The sequence below is a fragment of the Sarcophilus harrisii genome, chromosome 2 (genome assembly GCF_902635505.1).
Source record: "Sarcophilus harrisii chromosome 2, mSarHar1.11, whole genome shotgun sequence".
Taxonomy (NCBI): Eukaryota; Metazoa; Chordata; class Mammalia; order Dasyuromorphia; family Dasyuridae; genus Sarcophilus; species Sarcophilus harrisii.
In genome coordinates, this window is record NC_045427.1 from 520,722,646 (window position 1) to 520,744,176 (window position 21,531).

General features: G+C 32.0%; 1 protein-coding gene across 2 annotated transcripts in view; it reads left to right on the forward strand.

Annotated features, from left to right (window-relative positions):
- Window positions 1-21,531, forward strand: part of CLPX (caseinolytic mitochondrial matrix peptidase chaperone subunit X) — a 46,332-nt gene that overhangs the window by 11,475 nt on the left and 13,326 nt on the right. For both annotated transcript variants that reach the window (XR_004232395.1, XM_003755649.4), the window contains exons 2-10: window positions 535-695; window positions 4,304-4,421; window positions 9,601-9,755; window positions 11,459-11,618; window positions 14,628-14,669; window positions 17,914-18,090; window positions 18,633-18,797; window positions 19,690-19,778; window positions 21,241-21,405. Coding sequence is in view for 1 of the 2 variants with exons in the window: in XM_003755649.4 (XP_003755697.1) it covers window positions 535-695; window positions 4,304-4,421; window positions 9,601-9,755; window positions 11,459-11,618; window positions 14,628-14,669; window positions 17,914-18,090; window positions 18,633-18,797; window positions 19,690-19,778; window positions 21,241-21,405 (1,232 nt within the window). In the remaining variant the exon portion in view is untranslated. The remainder of the gene's footprint in view (window positions 1-534; window positions 696-4,303; window positions 4,422-9,600; window positions 9,756-11,458; window positions 11,619-14,627; window positions 14,670-17,913; window positions 18,091-18,632; window positions 18,798-19,689; window positions 19,779-21,240; window positions 21,406-21,531) is intronic.

Sequence of the window (21,531 nt, forward strand, 5' to 3'; positions counted from 1 at the left end):
ATTAGCTTAAGTATAATAACAAACTATTTTAATAAATTGAGGCTTAATGTCTTAACAGGTTGTAGATTGAGTTTTCTAGATTGTGAGGAGTTGCTTCTGTTAAAAAATTATAGGAAGAGGATGTGCTGCAAAGATAGTCTTCCTTTTCAGAAATGTCATTTTTGGTGGTAGACATAATATAGGAAGCATTTTACTACATTTCAGGATTATGGCTGGCCTCTCCCTCTGCTTCCAAGTGCTGATGCCATGCTAGGTCTGGGACTTGTCAATCAGGCTGAATCCTAGCCCATTTTCTACAATAGGTCTTAACCTGAATGATGCCTATATCTCCTCCTCAGCCTCCTGTTTCAATGACTGAACACCAAGTTGATTACAGTATCCTGTACTCCCTTTAAATCCAGGCTGGCTTTGTTTTTAAAAAAAAAAAAAAAAAAAATTAATTATCTTTAGGTGATTTGTCAACTTGACGTACCACATGATACCACATGATTAACCAGTTTTTTTGTAGACTAACCAGTATATTTTTTCCCTCAGGTATTTCTTGTGGACGAAGTCACTTCCCAGTTTTAGGAAGGCTGGGGACCTTTGAAACACAGATTCTTCGAAGAACTCCTTTTAGGACTTTTTCAGAAACACCAGCATACTTTGCTTCAAAAGATGGGACTGGCAAGGATGGTTCTGGAGATGGAAATAAGGTAGTCATTGTACCTTTTTTTTTTTTTTCCCCCTGAGGCAATTGGGGTTTAAGTGACTTGCCCAGGGACCCATAGTTAGGAATGCAGATCCTCACTTAAGTGTCTGAGATTAGATTTGAACTCAGGTCCTCCTGACTTCAGGGCAGGGCTCTATCCACTGCACCACTAGCTGCCCCTATCATGGTACCTTTAATAGTGTATTTAAAATACCTCTTTTAAACATGTGAGACAATATATAGCAGTCTGGTTCCTTAGTCAGTTTTGGTTTTGTTGGTTTCTGAAACTAAATGTGATTTGCTGATAAGAAAGTAGTTTGCAAATACTCAGTATGATGTTTTATAAATATATAGTATCATCCTTTATAAGTATGAATTTATTAAAACATAACACCCCAGAATGGTACAGAATTTGAGAGCTAGGTGAAATCTGCTTGTCAGCCAGTCAGCTGTGCTATTTGCAATATTCTCGTTCTTAACATGATGTGATATCTATGCTAAAAAGCCATCTTTTAGCCTAATGCAGATACTCACTTAAGTTCATTCTATTTCCTATTTTCCAGTTATTAAGTATTCTCTAATTTGTTTATATGATATTGTATAACTTTTTACCCAGCAAACAGGATGATAACATTTCCCCCTTCATCTGGGAATATTTTTTTGCCCATGAGCATGCTTGTTTTGGGAGGAGGGAAGAATGTTTTATCAGCTTTTTTAAAAAATCACTACCACTTCTCAATACTGCCCCTAATCTTTTTTGTAACAAAGATACACAGTTAAACAGAACAAACTAATACATCTGTAATGTATGATAAACATGTGCAGCATTCTCCATCCCTAGTCTGTTATAGTCTTTGCTGAGAGAGAGTCTGAGTGTGAGAGTATGGATTAATCATCTTTTTTCCTGTACTCTAGAATGGTCATTTTGGTCTTTAGAATCCTGCTATCTTTTAATTTTTTTTTCATATTTTTGTCATTATTATGTATGTACATGTCTTTCCAAGTTTTCTTTGAATTTCTCATGTGTTTTTTCTTATGGTTCAGTAGTGTTTCCTGACCATTGTATACATAATTAGTTCAGCTTTTCCTAAATGGTGAATATCTACTTTGTTGCCTGTTTTTGTCATCACAGAGTCTTATTAATAGAACTCTTAAAATTTATTGGTATCCTTTGGTTTTTTTAACATTACCAGAATTTTCCCATTATTCATTCCTACTCTGTGTCTTCCCAAAGAATCAACCCATATAGCACTATTTTTTAGAGACCAAAAAAGAGAAAAATAATCAATAAAGTTAATCAATGAGTCAGAAAGTCTGAAAATATGTGCAATTTAACAGAATTGTGGGCTTTTTATCTCTGCAAGGGGGAGGGGTGCATAGCTTCTTGCATCTTATGTAATGTAATTCTAATTCTTTGTAATTTTGCAACCCACAATTTTATTTTTTAAATTAATGTAGTCATCACGTGTGATTTTGCTTTCTTTCAGTTCATAGATCTTTTCATTTTATATATATATATATATATATACATATATATATACATACACACATATGTATTCCATGTATTCTAATATTATTCTATTCCACAGCTTGTTTAACCATTCCTCAGTTCACAGATATCTACTTCATTTGCAATTATTTGCCATTTTTAAAAGTACTGCTATAACTATTTTGGTATATATGGTCACTTTATTCTTGTCAGTGGTGGTCTTAGGATATAAACCTAATTGTAGAATCTCTGGGTCAAAGGGTACTGACTTTGTAGGCACTTTATTTATAAAATTCCAAATTACCTTTTTTTCCCTAAAATAGTTGTACTTATAGCTCCCCTAATAACATGTGTTTAATTTTCCATAACTAATTGTACTTTTCGCAGATTGCATTTTTCCCACATGTAGCATTGTGGTAAAATACTATATTCTGTGATGCCATGTGGGGAATCAATTTGCATTCCATAAGGTATTGGCATTATCAAAGATTTAAAAAAAAAAACCTTCCATCTACCATCATAACACTTTTGGCTCAAATACACGAATCTGTAATTGCTTACCACTAGTAACTACCTCTTTCTCATGTTTATTGATCTTTTCAAAAAAAATTAATTATTTTAATTTAACAGAAGTTGATTTTCTTTTTCTTTTCCCATTCCTAACCTAGGACAGGGGAAAGAAAAACAAAACCGTTGTAACATTTACATTGGCAAAACAAATTCCCACATTGGCCTTTGTCCAAAAAAAAAAAATTTATTTTGCACCCTGAGTCTATCACTTTTCTGTCAGAGGGTAAATAATAATACATGCACTGTTTTAGTTCATATAGATTTTCCCAAGTTTCTCTGAAAACATCCCTTTAATAATTTTGAATGATTTAATAATATTCTATTAATGCATTCATATGCATATGTAGTTTTAAGCCATTCTCTCATAGTTTCTAGTTTGTCATCATAAAAAAGTGTCTTAAAATATTTTTGTATTTACATGTGTCTTTTTCTTATTTCTTTGATATGTTTGGGTTGTTATAAGCCTAGTATTCAGCTAGATGATTTGCACAGTTTAGAACAATGGAGACAAAGTTCTAAATTCTTTCCCAATGTTTATTGAATGCAATGACATACATTACATACCACAGATAGATTATACAAAATATTCACAAACTTGCTTTTTAGACAATTGGAACTTTATTTCATGACTTGTAGATGGAAAAATATTTGATATTTACAAATACAGTAATTAGAAATTATTAAAAGTAGTAGCTAAAATGTCCATATTTTTGAACCTAAGATACCACTAGTAGGCTGATATACCTCAACTTGAAGATCAAAAAGGAAAACGTGTGTGTGTGTGTGTGTGTGTGTGTATGTACACAGTTATAGATATAGATATATACACACGCATACACATTTATATCTACATCACAAAATAATAATAATGTGAATTGGAAACTTTGGGATATATAAGTAAATTGTGGTACATTACTATAATGAAATATTAGATGATATAAGAAACACTAAATACATGGTGAAAAGAAGCATGAAAAGACATGAATTGATGCAGAATATTGAAGATAAGAACCAGGAAAACAATATATACCATGAGTGCAACATAACCAAGAAGAAGGAAATGAAACAAAACACAATGTAATTATAATGACCAAGAAGTATTAAGAAATTGTACTGCTTCCTTTCTTTTAGTGGAGGGGGGTAAGGGATTCTGGATATGGAATGTTTGCACATACTGTCAAGCATAATTGGTATGATGGTAGGTTTTGCAGAGTTTTTCTTTTCTTTTCTTTTCTTTTCTTTTTTTTTTTTTTTTTAACTTTTATCACAAGGAAAGGCTTACTTGATTGAGGAGAAATATATAAAGAAATGAATGTAATTGTCAAAAATAAATGTAAATGAAATTAATTTGACCAGGCCTAATGAATAAGTCAAATTGTAAAAAACTTCATAAGTCAGGTATGTTGATAACATTCAAGAACTAGAAGTTGGGATAAAAATTATAGTTGATCTTACAATATTATTAGTATAAACATACACTATCAAGCTGTATATAAAATAATTGCGTGAAACTAACACATTCCTGTTTTTTTTTTTTTTCCCACAAACATTAGAAACCAGTGAGTGAAGGAGGCAGTAAAAAATCAGGCTCTGGGAGTTCTGGGAAAGGAGGAAACCAGTTGAGATGTCCAAAATGTGGTGATCTGTGTACACATGTGGAGACTTTTGTATGTAAGTGTTAACATAATGTTGCTTTTTAGTGTTCTTTGCTCATTTCTTCTTTTTCTCTCTTTCCTCTTAACATTTTTAAAAATTAATTGTAGTAATTTAGAAAGTAGAATTGTTTTATTCCTTATTACAGATATTATGATATTTATATTTGTCATAATAGTGGAGAGCAGAGCTGTCAAAAAAATTTCTCCTAGTTGCTCCATGCTAAATTGTAATTGGCAAAAGTTTAACAAAATAAAAAAACAACCAACTTCAATAATGTTATTTTTAAAATTTTCTCATTTAATATGTGGTCGGGAGGGAGCTGATTCTATTTGGATTTAACACCACTGATTTAAGAGAAGAAATTTTAGACCGTGATTACTAATTATTTTTGTATTTAGTATTTTTGATGTGTGGCATAAGACTTGCCTTTAAGTCAAAGATGCATTTACATAACTTCTTTCATTAAAAATTTAATTAATTAAACAAGCATTGTTGAATTCTTCCTATGTACAAGGAAGGCACTGATACATTCTGGAAAATAGAGGGGAAAAACAAAGAATAAGATACTGATTGAAGCCCTCAAGGAATTTTAATACTAATACATGAGATATAAAGCACATCTGAAATATAAAGTACTTTGTAATAAGTGACAAAAAAGTGATATAGAGAGTAGGAAAATGAAGACTTATTGAATCCATATTGTACATATCTTTTTAAACGATGTTAATTTTCCAAATCTAGAGGTGCTATTACTAATGTTATTTTCTGAAGGAAATGTCACATTTACTATCACTGCTTAAGCAAATGACAGTAATTCAAAAAGTGATTCAGTTGACACCACCCTTTGAACCACCTTCTCCCTTTAATTGTTCCAGATATAAGAAGGTTGAAGGACAGGCTTGTCAAGCTTTTGTGTCTGACTTTATTAGAATCCCACCCACCACACCATATTAAAATATACCTAGTTGCAGCATTCACTTTTTGCAATTAGTTCACCTTGCATTTTGAGACATTTAAAAACATAAAATTCTCACTTAAAGAAAAAAAAAACTATTATAATTTTACAATCTCAAAAAAACACAGGTAATAAAAAACCTCAACCTATGTATTGATGCTCCCCTTTTTCTAAACCCATGAAGGAAAAGAGACTCACAATTCATTTTTAAGGTAGTGTGATGTCAGCACAGAATGGAGTTAAAAGTCATACTCTTCATCAGTGCCCATGGATAATTTACTTAAGGTTCTTGGACTCTCTTCACCTGGATAGTGAGATGGGAAAAGTTTAGATGATCTCTAAGATCATTTAGATGACTCTTCTAGAATTAATATTACATAATTTTTCTTTTTGAGATCAGTATAAGAAGTTTTTGCTTTTGAGATGAGTGAATGAGTAACAGGAGTCTTATGATTTTAGAAGTATATTGTTATGCCCTGAAGAGACATAGAAAAGAGTCAGTATGAGTGAATTAAAAATAAGATTATTAGATTATAAATTATTCAGTTTTACTGGCATTAGTCTATGACTTTTTAGTCTTATGGTTTAACACAAACATCCTTGTCTTAAGACAAATTTCTAAACCTTACAGACCTAGCAAATAACTCTTTACTTTTAAAGAAGAAATTTGTACAAATGAATGGATATTGAATATTAAATTAGATATTTAAAAAAACTGTATTCCTAGATTTTTCCTTGACTTTTTAAAAATTGGATTCTGGACATTTCACCTACTTTTCCTTCCAGACAGCAGCTATTTATTTTTTGCTAAGTCCTGTAGAATTTACCATCTTTTAAAAAGATAGTGTTTACTTACATATTATTTAAACAAAATGTATTCCATGGATATGTATTTACCCTTTGGTAGACTAGTCAAAGGAAAAACTGGTATTTTGTGAGTGGCTGGCTTTAAAGAATGAAAGTAAATAATTGCCATAAGAATCCCTTGCTCAAAACTAGCCCCCTTTACATCTCTACCAGTTAGACTGTATTTGGTTAGTAATAGATGTAGGATAATTGTTGCCTTTCACAGCTTAGTAAGGTATTCTTGAGAGACCTCTAAAATTCATGCCTGTGAATGAATCCATAATACCTCACATATCGTTATTCTAAATTGGAAATAAGATAATATAGGAATGGGCAACAGCATGGAAAACACAGAAAGGGGAATTGAGTTAAAATAAAGAATATTTAATACATAAAATATGTAATTTCAATCTATGAAATTGTGTAGCTGTTTCAGTTATGTAGAATGTTGTTTAAATTTCTAAGTGTTCTTTAATTATCATTGAAAATCTGTTAAGTATTTTTAAAAAGTCTGCAAAAACTTGAATTTTAGACATTCCTTTTAAATTGTTTTACTATAGGAAATTTCAGTCTTCTGAATTAAAGAAATAATTATTTTTTCTTATTCCCTCAGAAGATATTTTCTGTTCCTACCTTCCCTTTTCATCTGGTGGGAAAAAAAAAAAAAAAGCAATCCTTTTAACAGATATGCTTAGTCAATCCAAAGAAATTCGTCATTGACCATGTCTAAAAATATGGATTTCTGTCTGTACCCTGAATCTGTCACCTTTCCAGAAATTGACATAATATAGGTTATCTGCCTAATTTAACCCAGAAAATGACCTGTTGAGTTAATACTTTTTGATTCAGGTCAATTCAGTCTATTAAATGCCTGCTCTCTGGTCTCTGCAAGACATTGCTCTATTGAATCACAGAGATGAACAACAAAATCCTTGGATTCTAAGGGTTTTTATAAAATAATTTCATGGAAGGTGAAAACAAGGTGTAACTTCCTGAAAGAGTTTTTCTTTCCCTCCCTTCCTTCCTTCCTTCCTTCTTTCCTTTTCTCCTTCCTTCTCTTTCTCTCTCTCTCTCTCACTCTATGCGCACTCTCTCTCTCTTTTTCTTTCAAAACTTTTGGTTAATTTGGAACTTTTCCTAGTGGCCTTTGAAAGCAAGGTCATAACTGTTGGGAATCTGACAAGCATGTGCATGCAGTCTTATTCTATCTTTGATGATCACTGGTTTTTGGAGAAAAAGGGGCTTCTGAATAGGCAAGAAATTTGAGGTTTTCATAGTGTTACATATTCTTATATAAGAAAATTAGGAAATCATTTCAAGGAAATTTTAAATTTTACAAAATCTTTGAAATTCTAATTCAAAATTTTAATAAATACAAATATTTATGAAATGTTAAAACTTCACTACCACCATCCTTTAAGTATTATGGGAGTTAAAGAAAAAAAAATTTCATTTTGATATGTAAAAGTTTCAAGGATTTAGTTCTATGATGTGTAAGTACTTAGTAATGGGATACTAGGAAAACAGATCCAAGTGAAACATACAAAATCTGTTCTTTCTCTGTAATATGTGAATATATTTTAAAATCCAGTTCAGTGTCAAATTCTAGTTCAGGTAAAAATCAAGTAATCTCTTGACAGTAAACAAGAGTTGTGTCATACCGGGCATGCTTGCCCTTTGACCTAGTTTTCCATTGGGAGGGATATTTTACTCTTGTATTCTTGGGCAGGCAGGATTTTTTGGTCACATCTGAAAGTAGGAGAAACTCTAGAAGTTTTTAGTTTTTGACATTGGTTACTTCTAAACCCATTGTAAATAAGTGCTTCATTACAATCTGGCCTTTGGGAAAGCAGTTAGAAATTTGGAAAAGGATTATGTGCAGAGGGTTATATGCAAATTTGGTTGGCTTTCTTTTATTAAATGCTTACTGTGTTCTTGCCGTGGGTTTTAAAAAAGAAAAAAAGATGAATAATCCATTTTTCTAATTTGCCATTTAAAATTTATCAAATAAATAAAAAATAAGTTTTGAAAATTATCTTGAATCTAAGAATGAAAACAAATCAAAATTGCATTACAACAAACATTTGTTTTCTAAATTTGAAAGGTTTACCTTTCTCATATTTTCCTTTGAATTATTATGTGAATATTTAGGTGTATTTGCATTTTTTCACAAAATAAGCAATATAAATATTAATTTAATTTTGTGTTTGTATAGCTTTCTCAAAAGAACAATTCCTTGTAGTTTGGTTAGTATTGGAAATTGTTACATGTTATACAAAAATAGTGAAAGTAAAATTGTTGACTATCCAAGTGCCAGTGACATTGGTGAACTTTCGGCCCTAAACTACCAAAACAAGAGTTGAATGGAGAGAGAAGAGGGCAAGGAAAGAGATAAAATTATGTGGGCTTCTGAACACATTCTGAAATCATGTGGACAGATGTTGATTTAGTTATTGTTTTAGATTGATCATCTATTCCTGTTTTCCTTTAGTATAAACATAATTGTCAGGTGATTTTTGTTTTCCCAAAGTACTGTAGCCCACAGCAGAGAGCACTGTATATAAATGGCTTATAGTTTAGAACTAAGAAATCTTTTCTAGCTTTTCAGGTTTGTCTTTGTTGGATTGTAAAGCTTGATTTTTTTTTTTTTTTAAATCACATACATATAAGTTAAATACTTTGCCTAGATATCATATTGTCTTAGTCATATTTGGTATTTACATTCATATTTTTTGTTGTTACTCTATTTTATTTCATAAGTTCTCCCTCCTGTATACAAAGTGATTTTAGGTCAAAAGAATAAGAACTTTAGTAATTAAATAGTGAAATAATTGGGAATATTTAAAGTTAAATGATTTATCAATATTCATTTGACTTCTTATGCCTTTTACATATATGCCTTTTGCATTTTTACAGGTGAAATGAGCTTTATCTATATTTTTCTTCTTTCGAAATCTGACAGCTTCAGAATTTCAACAGCACCTGCAGAGTTGTAGTTTGTTATTTGTCAAAATGCCTGGTCCTAGTGACTTATTTTCAGCTTTTTATAAACTACCACCACCACAATGTGTTACATTATTCAAGCACAAATCTGTCTTCTTTTTGTTTCCTCTTAAGTGATTATATTAATTTAACCTAACATAATTCTTGGAGAAAAGATTTGCAGAGCTTTAACAAAGCTTCATATTTACTAAACCCATCTATTTTTATAGTTCATTTAGTATGTTATTTTGAACTAATAATTCTAAGCTTTTTTGCTGCTAGTGAGTGGGCTATCAGGGCACTTTTGCTCAGGGGTACAGCTTTCATTTATATTAAATCCATAAGGTAAAATAATTGCTACTTGAATAATTTCTCTTTTATTTGCCCCTGTTCACCTTTTTTCTTTCACAGCTTCCACCCGATTTGTGAAGTGTGAAAAATGTCATCATTTTTTTGTTGTGCTATCTGAAGCCGACTCAAAGAAAAGCATAATTAAAGAGCCTGAATCAGCAGCAGAAGCTGTAAAATTGGCATTCCAACAGAAACCACCTCCTCCCCCCAAAAAGGTATAGGTTTTAGTTTAATCTTTTGTAAGCATTCTTTCCTTAAAATATTCCATCCCCTCTCCCCAATAAATTCTAAGGCCATAGTGAATTCTAATCTTTAATAATGATAAAACATAGGTAAGCCTCAAAACTTTGGCATAATGATCTGAATTATTGTAAATATTTAATATTTAAATAGAGAAATTAATTGCTTTTTGTGATCATATCCGAGCTGCATTCATTTGTTACAATTTGAGTGTTTTTTGTATTTTAAAATACCAATTTAAAAAAGTATTCAAATGATTATTAAAGTAGCTTTATATCAAAAATAAATTGCATGATCCTTAATGAGCAGCAGCTATGTTTTTTGCATTGATTTTAGCCTATTGTACCTAAGTATCCTAGTATACTATGGTTATTCCCTTTTGAAACAGTGTGAATGAAATATTATATTTCACATGTCTACAAATCTGCATTTTAAACTATGTACTGAAACTACTTGTTGATCAAGGTGCCCAGGCAACCTGGTGTTCCACTTTATTTTCTTGTAGTTCTTATAGATGGTTTTGGCCATGGAATGACCTGGCTCTTTCATGGAGAGCTCAAAGCCTTTCTCGTTGACTGGGTATCTCCTACCAGATCTTAGTGGGCAGCATCCCTATTAAGAAATCTCCCTTTCTTCTTTCCACCTTTTCATTTGTAACTTTTTTTCTTAGTATGCTTCCCCTTCTACATCCTCTCCCCTTTCCCCCTTTTTTAATCTTCCACCCTCATCAGTTTTCATTAGTGAGCCTAGGGATTCCCCTATTCAGGTATGTCCTGACATATTTTCTGGATTTATAGTTGTGATGATGTGTATGAAATATGGAAAAGAATTGTATTAAATGTATATTGTAAACTTGAACTGTCCATGTAAAATAACAAAATAGGAAAAAATAACCCTTAAGATTATCTTGTGCTAATGTATGTGTAATCTAGACATTTGTTTTCAAATGAAACTTCAGAAAATATGTAGATGATCATTTTTAAAGATCCTGCTCAAAAGGCTGAAGAAATTTGCCTCTATGCCCTAAATTATTGGTATGAAAATAGAATTGAATCTTACTGTTGTCATTCCACAGAATCATAACATCTAGCTAAGTTTTTCTTCATATCTGTCAAATTCTAAATGTCTCTGATTACTAAATATGTGTAAATGGTAATTTTTTGATAGTTATAAAATTCCTTTTTATGAAAAAGTAAACCTTGGTTCCAGTCTTGTCTGTATCCTTTTGAAGAAGGTAAGAAAAGAGTTGATGTGATTAAGTTGGAAAAAGTCTTAATTAACCAACAGTGACAAAAACCTTTTTAATGCTCATTTGTGTTGTCATTAAATGTTTTTGTTTGTATTCTTCTTTGTTTCCTGTACTAAACATTGACAAAAAAACAAGTAGTAAAAGTACAAAGTACTTTTAAAAACAAAAGTTGAGCTTCTCTTCATTAAGAATTTTTGTGCCTCTGAATTAGTCAGCTTAGTCAGTATCAATTGTCTATTCTTTGCCAGGCTCTATAGTCTGTTAAGAATATAAACACAAAGAAGGATATCATTCCTACTCAATTTTATTTCTTAGCATTTTAATTCAGATTTATTTTAAATAAAATATGCTTGATACTTTATATTTATGCTGTGACTTGGTTAAATAAATTTTGATCATTTTTCATTTCTAATCATTTCTGTTCCCCAGATTTATAACTACCTCGACAAATATGTTGTTGGTCAGTCATTTGCCAAGAAGGTGCTTTCAGTTGCTGTCTACAATCATTACAAGAGAATTTATAATAATATCCCAGCCAACTTGAGGCAGCAGGCAGAAGTTGAAAAGCAGACATCATTAACTCCTAGAGGTTAGTGTTATTATTGGTAATTTTTGTAATTTAATTTCACTATATTTAGAAGATAGTAACTGGTTTTCCCTTTTATCTTTTTAAAGTGCTGTTGCTTTAGAGGCATAGAATTTTTTTGAAATTCAACTTTATGACAGCTAGTTCCTAGTTATTTTGGAAAAATTTGCATCCATGGGTCACTCAGTTGTCATTGTAAATGGTAGATTGTGATTCTTCAATAAGCTATCTTGATATTATGGACTGTAGTAGTAAAAAAAAAAAAGCTTAATATAGTAATTTTAAGTAGCAAAAAATAGTGACTGCTACAACTTTTTATTAAATTTTATTAAGTTTTTATGGATATAGTATCTGAGGATGATTTACAGAGACCAAATAAGTAACTGATTAAATGAGGCTGCATCTTGAATGTACTACGAACAAGTTCTGTATTTTAGTTAAAACTAGCGTTCTCATATATCCTGTAATTTAACTTTTGCGTCTTTAAAAAATACAAATTTTTGCAGTGGTTTTGCCAATTTTATCATTCTAATTTTTTAAATAAGGTTTTTTATTTTTTTTTATTTTTTTTACTGAGGAGGCATTTGGAGTTAAATGTCTTATGTAGGGTCACACAGCTAGGAAGTGTTAAGTGTCTGAGACCAAATTTGAACTCAGGTCCTCCTGACTGGTGCTCTAACCACTGCACCACCTACTGCCCCTAAATAAGATTTTTTTAAAATTATCAAACTAACCATCAATAAACTCAGCATACAATAATAAGAATTTTAAAAGATGGTACATCAAACAATAAATTTTTATGAATTATAGTTTGTTTAAAAACAGTATTTTATTTAATTTTATTTATGGTAATGAATGCCCTTTTTTCATGTTCCCTTTGAAGTTTTTATTTTGTGGGTCTTTTCAGATTTTTGTTCCTGTTATTCAAATAATTATAGTCATTTTTTTTTTTTTGGCTCTGTTTTTTTTTTTTCTTTTTTTTATTCTGCATCACTTCATCTTTTTTGTTTCTTTTGTTTTTATATTTGTCATATATAGTAGAAGAGATTAAGTTTACATGGCATCTCAATAAACATTTATTAAACTCCCAACTGCATAATAAATACTGGATTATATCCTGTGAATAGAGAGACAAAAATTATATAGTCCCTCTCAATCTCTTTTTATTTTGTATGCACATTGCTTTCTGTTGTAGAAAATCTCATATATAAAAGTCGTCTATTTTTTTGCTACCTATAATTCTATTTGGGGGATAGCTAAGAATTTTCTGCCTCTCTGCAATTGTCATTATTTCTCTCTTTTTTTAAACAAAATAGGCTATATCATGTAAATGTGACCCTATTTTCTGTTATCACTATCTAGTTTTCCCAGAATTTTATTGGAAAATTTTTCCTTTCCCAGTGTTTTTGTGTAAGATTTAGTAAAAATTAGTTTGTTTATAAATATTTGATTCTAGTTCAGGATTACGTAATCTATTTCATCAATTTTTCCAGATAATTTTAATAATTATTTAAATATATATGTATACTATGATGTATTTTATATAATAAATATAATATATAATAATTTCCCTTAATATTCTTCTTTTATTCCAAATAATTTATCGTCCCTTTTCTGATTCTGTGAAACAGTCCATTGGCATTATGATTACTATTCCATTAATCCACAGATTCATTTGGGTAATATTGTTCAAACAGTATACATTTAGTAACTCCCTAGTTATTTGTTTTTGCTCTATATCTCTAAAAGTTGTTTTCTAGTTGTTTTTTGTACAGATCTTTGTATATGACCTGATAGACTAATCTACCTGTCTTACCTACATATTTTATCATGAAATTTTTAAAAATGAAGCACTTAAATTTTTTTGAAGGTGAAAACTTGAAAGAAATTTTATAAATAAGCAGTTTTCTTTTAATATATTAGAAGAGGCAAGGAGGTAGGTTTTTCCCTCTTTTTCTTCCTCTTTTTTTCTTACATTATCCTGAAAAAACAACTACATACTATTTTTATGTCAAATCAGATAACATTAATTGAGCATCTATTGTATGCTAAGTTTTGGGATACAAAAGAAAACCAAAGTCCCTGCCCTCAAGGAGCTCATGCTATAATATGGGAGGTAGCATGCAAGCAGCTAAAGATAAACAAGTTATATGCAGGATAAGTGAGAATGGTCTCATAGAGAAGGCACTAAAATTAAGAAGGGCTGGGAATGGTTTCTTGCAGAAAGGGGCACTTTAGCTAAAACTTGAAAGAAGGTAAGATGTGGAGAGTGTTTCTGGCATGAGAGAGCTAGTGAGAATGTATTTTGCATGGCAGAGTGAGTATCATGTGTCAGGAACAATAAGACCCAGTGTGTTACCAGATGTGTGTGCATGGGGGTGAGTAATGTATAAGAAGTATGGAAAGGTCGGAAGGATAAGTTTATGAAGGGCTGTAGTTTATATTTGATCCTTTGAGGACATAGAGAGCCACTGGAGTTTATAGAATGGAGGAGGTGGGATGATATAGTCACACCTGAATTTAAAGATGATCAATATGTCTGCTGAGTATGGAAAGACCTGAGGCAGGGAGACCTTGTAGCAGATTGGCGCAATAATCTAGGGAGGCAGTGAGTGTCTGTAGCAAGTTTTAGAGTCACGGAAGAGAAGGGGGTACATGTGAGAGATGTTACAAGGAAAGAAATGCAGGACTTAATAACTGACAGATCCAAAGTATCAGGTCAAAAGTTTAAGGAATCAACAAGTGCAAAGTTTGCCAAATTACATCAGTGGAATAAATTTTTTGTGAGGTTACACACTGGGGAAAAAAAATCAACTGGTTAGTTAGAGGGTTGTTTTTTGTTTGTTTGGGTTTTTTGCCAGTTTGACTAGGATCACTAACTCTATGTCCAGAATTTAACGTCCTGGTCAGGGAATTTCTCTGGGGGTCCCCACAAAAGCAAGGGGTCTATTTTTATACCTAACAAGGGACCATATGTAACAGTGATTATTTGGCTCTTTATTTCTCTTTTAGAATTAGAAATAAGAAGACGGGAGGATGAGTACAGATTTACAAGTAAGTGATTTCTCAGGTCTCTGCCTTTTAAATTTTGTTTTAGTCAAATATCTCAATAGTAATGATAGCAATGTATCTGTTTGCATGTATATCATTGGGAAAACATTGCCTTCTAAATATGTTTATCTAAACATGTATGAAATATAAAAGTCTCAGGGAGTTTTTTCAGCATTATTTGTGTAGTTTGCTGTGTCTGGTGTTCGTAGCTCATTTCTATTGTGACCTTATTAGCCTGCAGAATAATGTTCTGTAGTATTTTTATGTCAGTAATTATGTCATTGCATATTAATAACTTTATTTTTGAAGTTTGTGGATTTCCTATTTGTCAGATTATAAAAAATGAAATTACTAGCTTACAGATATCTTAACTATTAATAATGATAAAAGAGCACTGTGGGGCCAGTTATGTTACTTTTTGTCAGCTCTATTCATTTTAATATATTTGCAAAACATTCTGTTTAAGGGCACTTTGGAAATTAATAGTGACCACTCCAATCAATTTCTGTTCAGTAAACATTAAATATTTACTGTTGGATTTTTAAGGTGTACAAAACTATTTTTATTCATTATCACATGATCTCATAGTAACCCCATTGGGGTTACTATGTTATCCCCATTTTAGATGATAGGAACCAAAGGCCAGAGAGATTTTGTGACTTTTCCATTTTTATATGTTTCCTCATTCTAGTCACTCTTCCGTTGGGAGTTCCCCAATTTGTCATTGTTCTTCTTAAAATGTTACTTCTAGAAATAAGCATTCTTCTTGAGTAGTTTGATTAGAAGAGTATAGTATGGTGAGATTATGGCCTTCCTTGTTCTGAAATTTCTACTGCCTATGTTAATGGAACCTTAAACATTAAACTTTTTGACTGCCATATCTCATGGTTGACTCATTTTGATCAAAAACTAGAGTAAGCTTTTTCTATCCCTTACTTGAGAAGCTGATTTTTTTTTTAAGAAGCTGATTTTTTTGAAACTCCATATGTAAGACTTTAGACTATTAAATGTCATTTTATTAGATCCTTACCATTGTTTTGGCTTTACTAGTGTTCTAGATGTATTTAGATCCCATTTTTTTTTTTTTTACCTAATAGTTAATTACCCCTTCTGTCTGGAAAAACTTCTAGATATTAGAGATTGAAGCTAAAGTTCAAATCTAGCTCTATCACTAATAACTATGACTCATTCCTCATCTGAAAAATTGATAATATTTATCCCATCTACTTCACAAGTCTGTTGTAAGGAACAAATAAAGTAATGGATACAAAGTGATTTGTAAGTTACTGTGTAAATGTCAGTTATTATTATCAGAAAGTGGCTTAAAAATCCACCTATTCCTAACCTTTCATTTTACAGATGAAAAAATTGAAATCCAGAAAAATTAATTCACTTAACTCAGGGTCACACAAGTAGTTTAGTTGTAAAGCTGGGATTAGAACTCATTTCAACTACAATGATTTCAACTCTACAATATTCTTTTTTATTACATCATGTTACTTCTAGTCATCTTAGCTTCCAAAATACCTTACCCCAGCATATTTTACTTTTCAAAGTATTTCCATTCCAAATCTATCCCATTTTAGTATTAAAATAGGCAGAATAGGCATTATTTTGCTTTTAAGATGAGTGAGCCATGATGGATTTAGATGGCATATATGCATAGTCACTTGCAGAATTGTGTGGCTGACAGTAATTAAGGTCAGGAAGTCAGGAAGCTCTGTCTGGGTTTCTGTCTTGCCTTGGACATATAGTGTCTGTATGATTCTGAACTTCCAGGGATCCAGACAAATTATATGACAGTTGGTTTTATGGAGAATTTTTTTTTAATTTTTCTTTTCTTTTTTTTTATTTTAGCTTTTTATTTACAAATATATGCATAGGTAATTTTTCAGCATTGACAGGTTGCAAATCCTTTTGTTCCAACTTTTTCTCTCCTTCCCCCCACCTCTTTTCCCAGATGGCAGGTTGACCAATACATGTTAAAAATGTTAAAGTATAAGTTAAATACAATATATGTATTCATGTATAAGCAGTTATTATGCTGTATAAAAAGAGTTGGACTTTGAAATGGTGTACAATTAGCCTGTGAAGGAAATCATAAATGCAGGTGGACAAAAATAGAAGGATTGGGAATTCTTTGTAGTGGTTCATAGTCATCTCCCAGAGTTCTTTCCCTGGGTGTAGCTGGTTCAATTCATTACTGCTCTATTGGAACTGATTTGGTTCATCTCATTGCTGAAGATGGCCAGGTCCATCAGAATTGATCATCATATAGTATTGTTGTTGAAGTATATAATGATCTCCTGGTCCTGCTCATTTCACTCAGCATCAGTTCATGTAGGTCTCTCCAGGCCTTTCTGAAATCATCCTGTTGATCATTTCTTACAGAATAATAATTCCATAACATTCATATACCACAATTTATTCAGCCATTCTCCAATTGATGGGCATCCAACTCAATTTCCAGTTTCTGGTCACTACAAAGAGGGCTGCCACAAACATTCGTGCACATACAGATCCCTTTCCCTCCTTTAAGATCTCTTTGGGATATGATCCCAGTAGAAACATTGCTGGATCAAAGGGTATGCATAGTTTGATAACTTTTTGAACATAGTTCCAAATTGCTCTCCAGAATGGCTGCATGTGTTCACAGTTCCACCAACAATGTATAGCAGTATCACAGTTTTCCCATATCCCCTCCAACATTCTGCATTATCTTTCCCTGTCATTCTAGCCAATCTGACAGGTGTGTAATGGTATATCAGAGTTGTCTTAATTTGCATTTCTCTGATTAATAATGACTTGGAGCATCTTTTCATATGGCTAGAAATAGTGTCAATTTATTCATCTAAGAATTGTATGTTCATATCCTTTGATTGTGGAGAATTCTGATCATTGAAAGAGGATCTTATCCCATATATAGGAGCAGACCCACCTCAAATCCTGAAGCTCTGTGCTCTTTGTGCAAGGCCATTTATTTGTATTTTAGTTTTTTAGTTTTTTCAATGAACCTCTAATTTTTTACTTCATTATTTAAATAGGTGTAATAGGCAAATTCAAGTGCTTCTAAAGTGCTTTCTAAAAAAGTTTAGTAGCATTAGCTGTGCTGTCTTAATGTAGCACAAAGCATTGGTGCCTGTTAGGTAAAATATCATAAGATATTTGACTTTAGATAGGTGGATGTGGATGTGTGTAACAATTTAAGTGAAATTGTCTTTGGTATTTTCAATATTTCAATTTTCAGAATTACTTCAGATTGCTGGAATTAGTCCACATGGCAATGCTCTAGGAGCATCAATGCAGCAGCAAGTGAATCAACAAATACCTCAGGAGAAAAGGGGAGGTGAAGTGCTAGATTCTGCCCATGATGACATAAAGCTTGAAAAAAGTAATATTTTGTTGCTGGGACCAACTGGGTCAGGTAAATAATGTAAATATTTTCTTACTTTTTGAAAAAACATTGCTATTATAGAGAAAAGGTTGATTTAGGATTCTTCAACACCATTTATTATATGGCTGTGGTTTTTTGGAAGTCCAAAACTTCAGTCTTATCATAAGTTATTAACTCTTCATTGGCTTCATGTGCTTGATGTTGGTCCCTTATGAGCCAGCACCTTTTCTTTGTGAGGTGATTTATAAAACAACCCAAATCTGAGAAATTAAAGGAGCTAGGAAAGGGATTGGAGAAGAGTTTGGGACTTGAACAGCAGGACCACCTGCCTCAGTGATCTGATAAGTGCTGTCAATCATTGGCATTTATAAAGCTGCTATGCACTGGACTAAGCCCTAGGAATAAAAACAGAGGTAAGAGACAGATATTGCCCTCAGAGAGCTCACAGACTAAGACTGGAGAAGCAGCATAATGACTATATTCAAAGATGAATTCACTTTTTAGTTTTGTGGTACTTCCAAAGCACGGCCGATAGGCCCAGCAGAACTCTTGGTTATTGTTTCTATTTGTAGGTAAAACGTTGCTGGCCCAAACTTTAGCTAAATGCCTTGATGTACCTTTCGCTATCTGTGACTGCACTACCTTGACTCAAGCGGGATATGTAGGTGAAGATATTGAATCTGTGATTGCCAAATTGCTACAGGATGCCAATTATAATGTAGAAAAAGCACAACAAGGTAATTTCTCTCTAGATTTCTCATATGTCCCCTAATTGGTATAATTTAGAAATAAAGTTGCTGAAGTAATTGTGTTGGGGTATTAGAATGCTGGTTTTTATTTTGGATAGAGAAATAAAGTCCTCTTAAGTGTGCTTCTTTAAGAAGTACTTTAAGTACTTTTTAAAATGCATATTTTTCACATACTCTACCATATTTAGTGCACTGCATAGAAGTTCTTCCCTAAAAGGAATTTGGTGAGGGTGACACACAGGGAGGCTGGAAGACCCAGTCACCTAGGAGCCCTTGCTCATTATTGCCACCCTCACATCCATGCCAGTGTCATAGAGCTAAAGTGGATAGTAATTTAAGAACATAAATGCTCATTGATTGATTTGTAGGTTTTTATTCTAATTAGAGACAAAAGAGAAACAGAAGCAACCTTTTGTACAAGAGCCTGTATGAACCTGCTGCTTCATGGCCCATTTTTCCTCTGTCATCATACTTCCTGTTTCCAGCCTTAAAGACAGATATAAGCAGATTACTCCTGCCTCCCCTACCTCCATTTCTCTGGAACAAGTAGATAATCCCCCTAGAAGTAAGAAAGGGCCTTTTTTTTAAAGATTCTTCTCAGGAAAAAGAACTAGAAACCTCCAGCATGAAGTACAGTTCTAGGAGGAAACGTCAATAGGGTACAGGGATCTTACATCTTAGTAAACTGTGTAAATCATAATAGCACACATGAAAAAAGATGAATGGGGTAATTAAGCAAGTATGTTTGTATCATGGGAAACAAATGCATATGTTGTGTAACAATTTTAAAACTTACTTTTGCTACTTAATATTTTAAAGATAAGGTTATTGTATGTATTTCATATTTCATATTATAAATAGAATCCTCCTTAAATTATAGGAATTGTCTTTCTGGATGAAGTAGATAAGATTGGCAGTGTGCCAGGCATTCATCAGTTACGGGATGTAGGTGGAGAAGGCGTTCAGCAAGTAAGCAGTTGAATATTTTGTTCAAGCCTACTAAAAAGGAGGGAATACATCAACTTCCTAGATATTGTACGTTTGGTTTGACATTCAGTTAGAGTCTGTATTATTCATACTATCTCCACAGTAAACTTTGTGTCACCTTGCCAAATCCCAGAGTTTATAAAGAAAGATATTTCTGAGTGCTTTTATCATATTACTTGAAAGTCTGAGTTATTTCGAAAGATAAAAAGATTAAATTTTGTTTTCTGAGTCATTTTTCCAGAGCCCTTAAATTAAGTTTCAGTGGCATTTGAAAAAGGACTTTCTCACAAATATTTCTTAGTGTTCTGATTATTATGTTTACACATGAATAAATTTCTTTTCCCTTTATGCTTAGACATGTTTTAAATAGTTTCATTTATTTTAAAGAGTTGTGTATGGTATCTTAAATGTTCCAGGGGAAAAGGGCCTTAGAAATTCTTTAATCCCACTTTCTCATGTTACAGAAAAAGGACATTGAGCCCCAATGAAGTTAACTATTTGCCCAAGTGACTCTGGTTAATGGCAGAGTCAAGTTTGGAACCCAAGTCTTTTAACTCCTGGTTCTGTGTTCCTTGCATTATCATTGCTATAATAATCAGTTTATTCAGTTTATGATTTTAGTAAAGGAATAAATGCATAAATAATAAAAATACAAAAGATACTTTTCCAGCATCCAATTTTTAATAAGACTAGTCTGAAATTTTAATGTAGGTGAGTTGCATTTTTGTTCTTATACATTGAAACAATCTAGCCAATATTTGGAAAATAGAGGCCCTTTGAAAATAATTAAAGGACATTGGAATTTTTTTCTTCCTCCGAAAGAAAATATAAAAACAAAATACTTGTAATAAGCACATAGACAAGCAGAAATTCCCATGTTCTTCATGTCTAAAAATGTCTATCTCATTATGCATATTAGTGTATCATTTTTTTAACAGGAGGTGGGAGACATTCTAATCTTCAATCTTTTGGAATTATAATTGATTATTACTTTGAACAGAGTTCTTAAGTTAAAAAAAAACTTCTTAATTATAAAGTTCCCCCTTAAGAACTGGGGAAAGGTTTAGAAGCTGTAAGCACTTCAGATACTTTATAAATTCTGGGTTGAGTAAGTAGTTCCTGTTTCCTAGTCTGAGGCAAAGAGAGAGATTTTACTTTTTAAAAAGTATTTACTAATACTAATTTTGAAGAACCTAATCACATAAGCCAAGAAATTCAAATTGGTGATTTCTTGAATAACAGGGTCTTGAATTAACTTCAGAAGAAATTAACAACAGAATGTTATCTGAATTTTACTTTGTTATGTGGCGTGAAAGTTGGGAATTTTGTTTTATCATCTCTCTGCTTTTCCTCTTTGAGAAAAGCAGTTTCAGTTTTTTCTTTTTTGCTATTCAGTGTTGTACTTTTATATGATGTCATAAACTTTTCATTTTTTTTTTTTTAGGGTTTGTTAAAACTTTTAGAAGGTACAATAGTCAATGTTCCAGAAAAGAATTCCCGAAAACTTCGTGGAGAAACAGTGCAAGTTGATACAACAAACATACTGTTTGTTGCATCTGGTGCTTTTAATGGTTTAGACAGAATAATCAGCAGGAGGAAAAATGAGAAGGTGAGCTTTCCAAAGACATAATAAGATGAGATCATTAATGTTATTAGTAAAATGAGATCTTATTTTAAACTTACTTTGCTAATTAAGCATGGCCAAAACAGAACTCATTGTTTTCTCTCCCAAAAA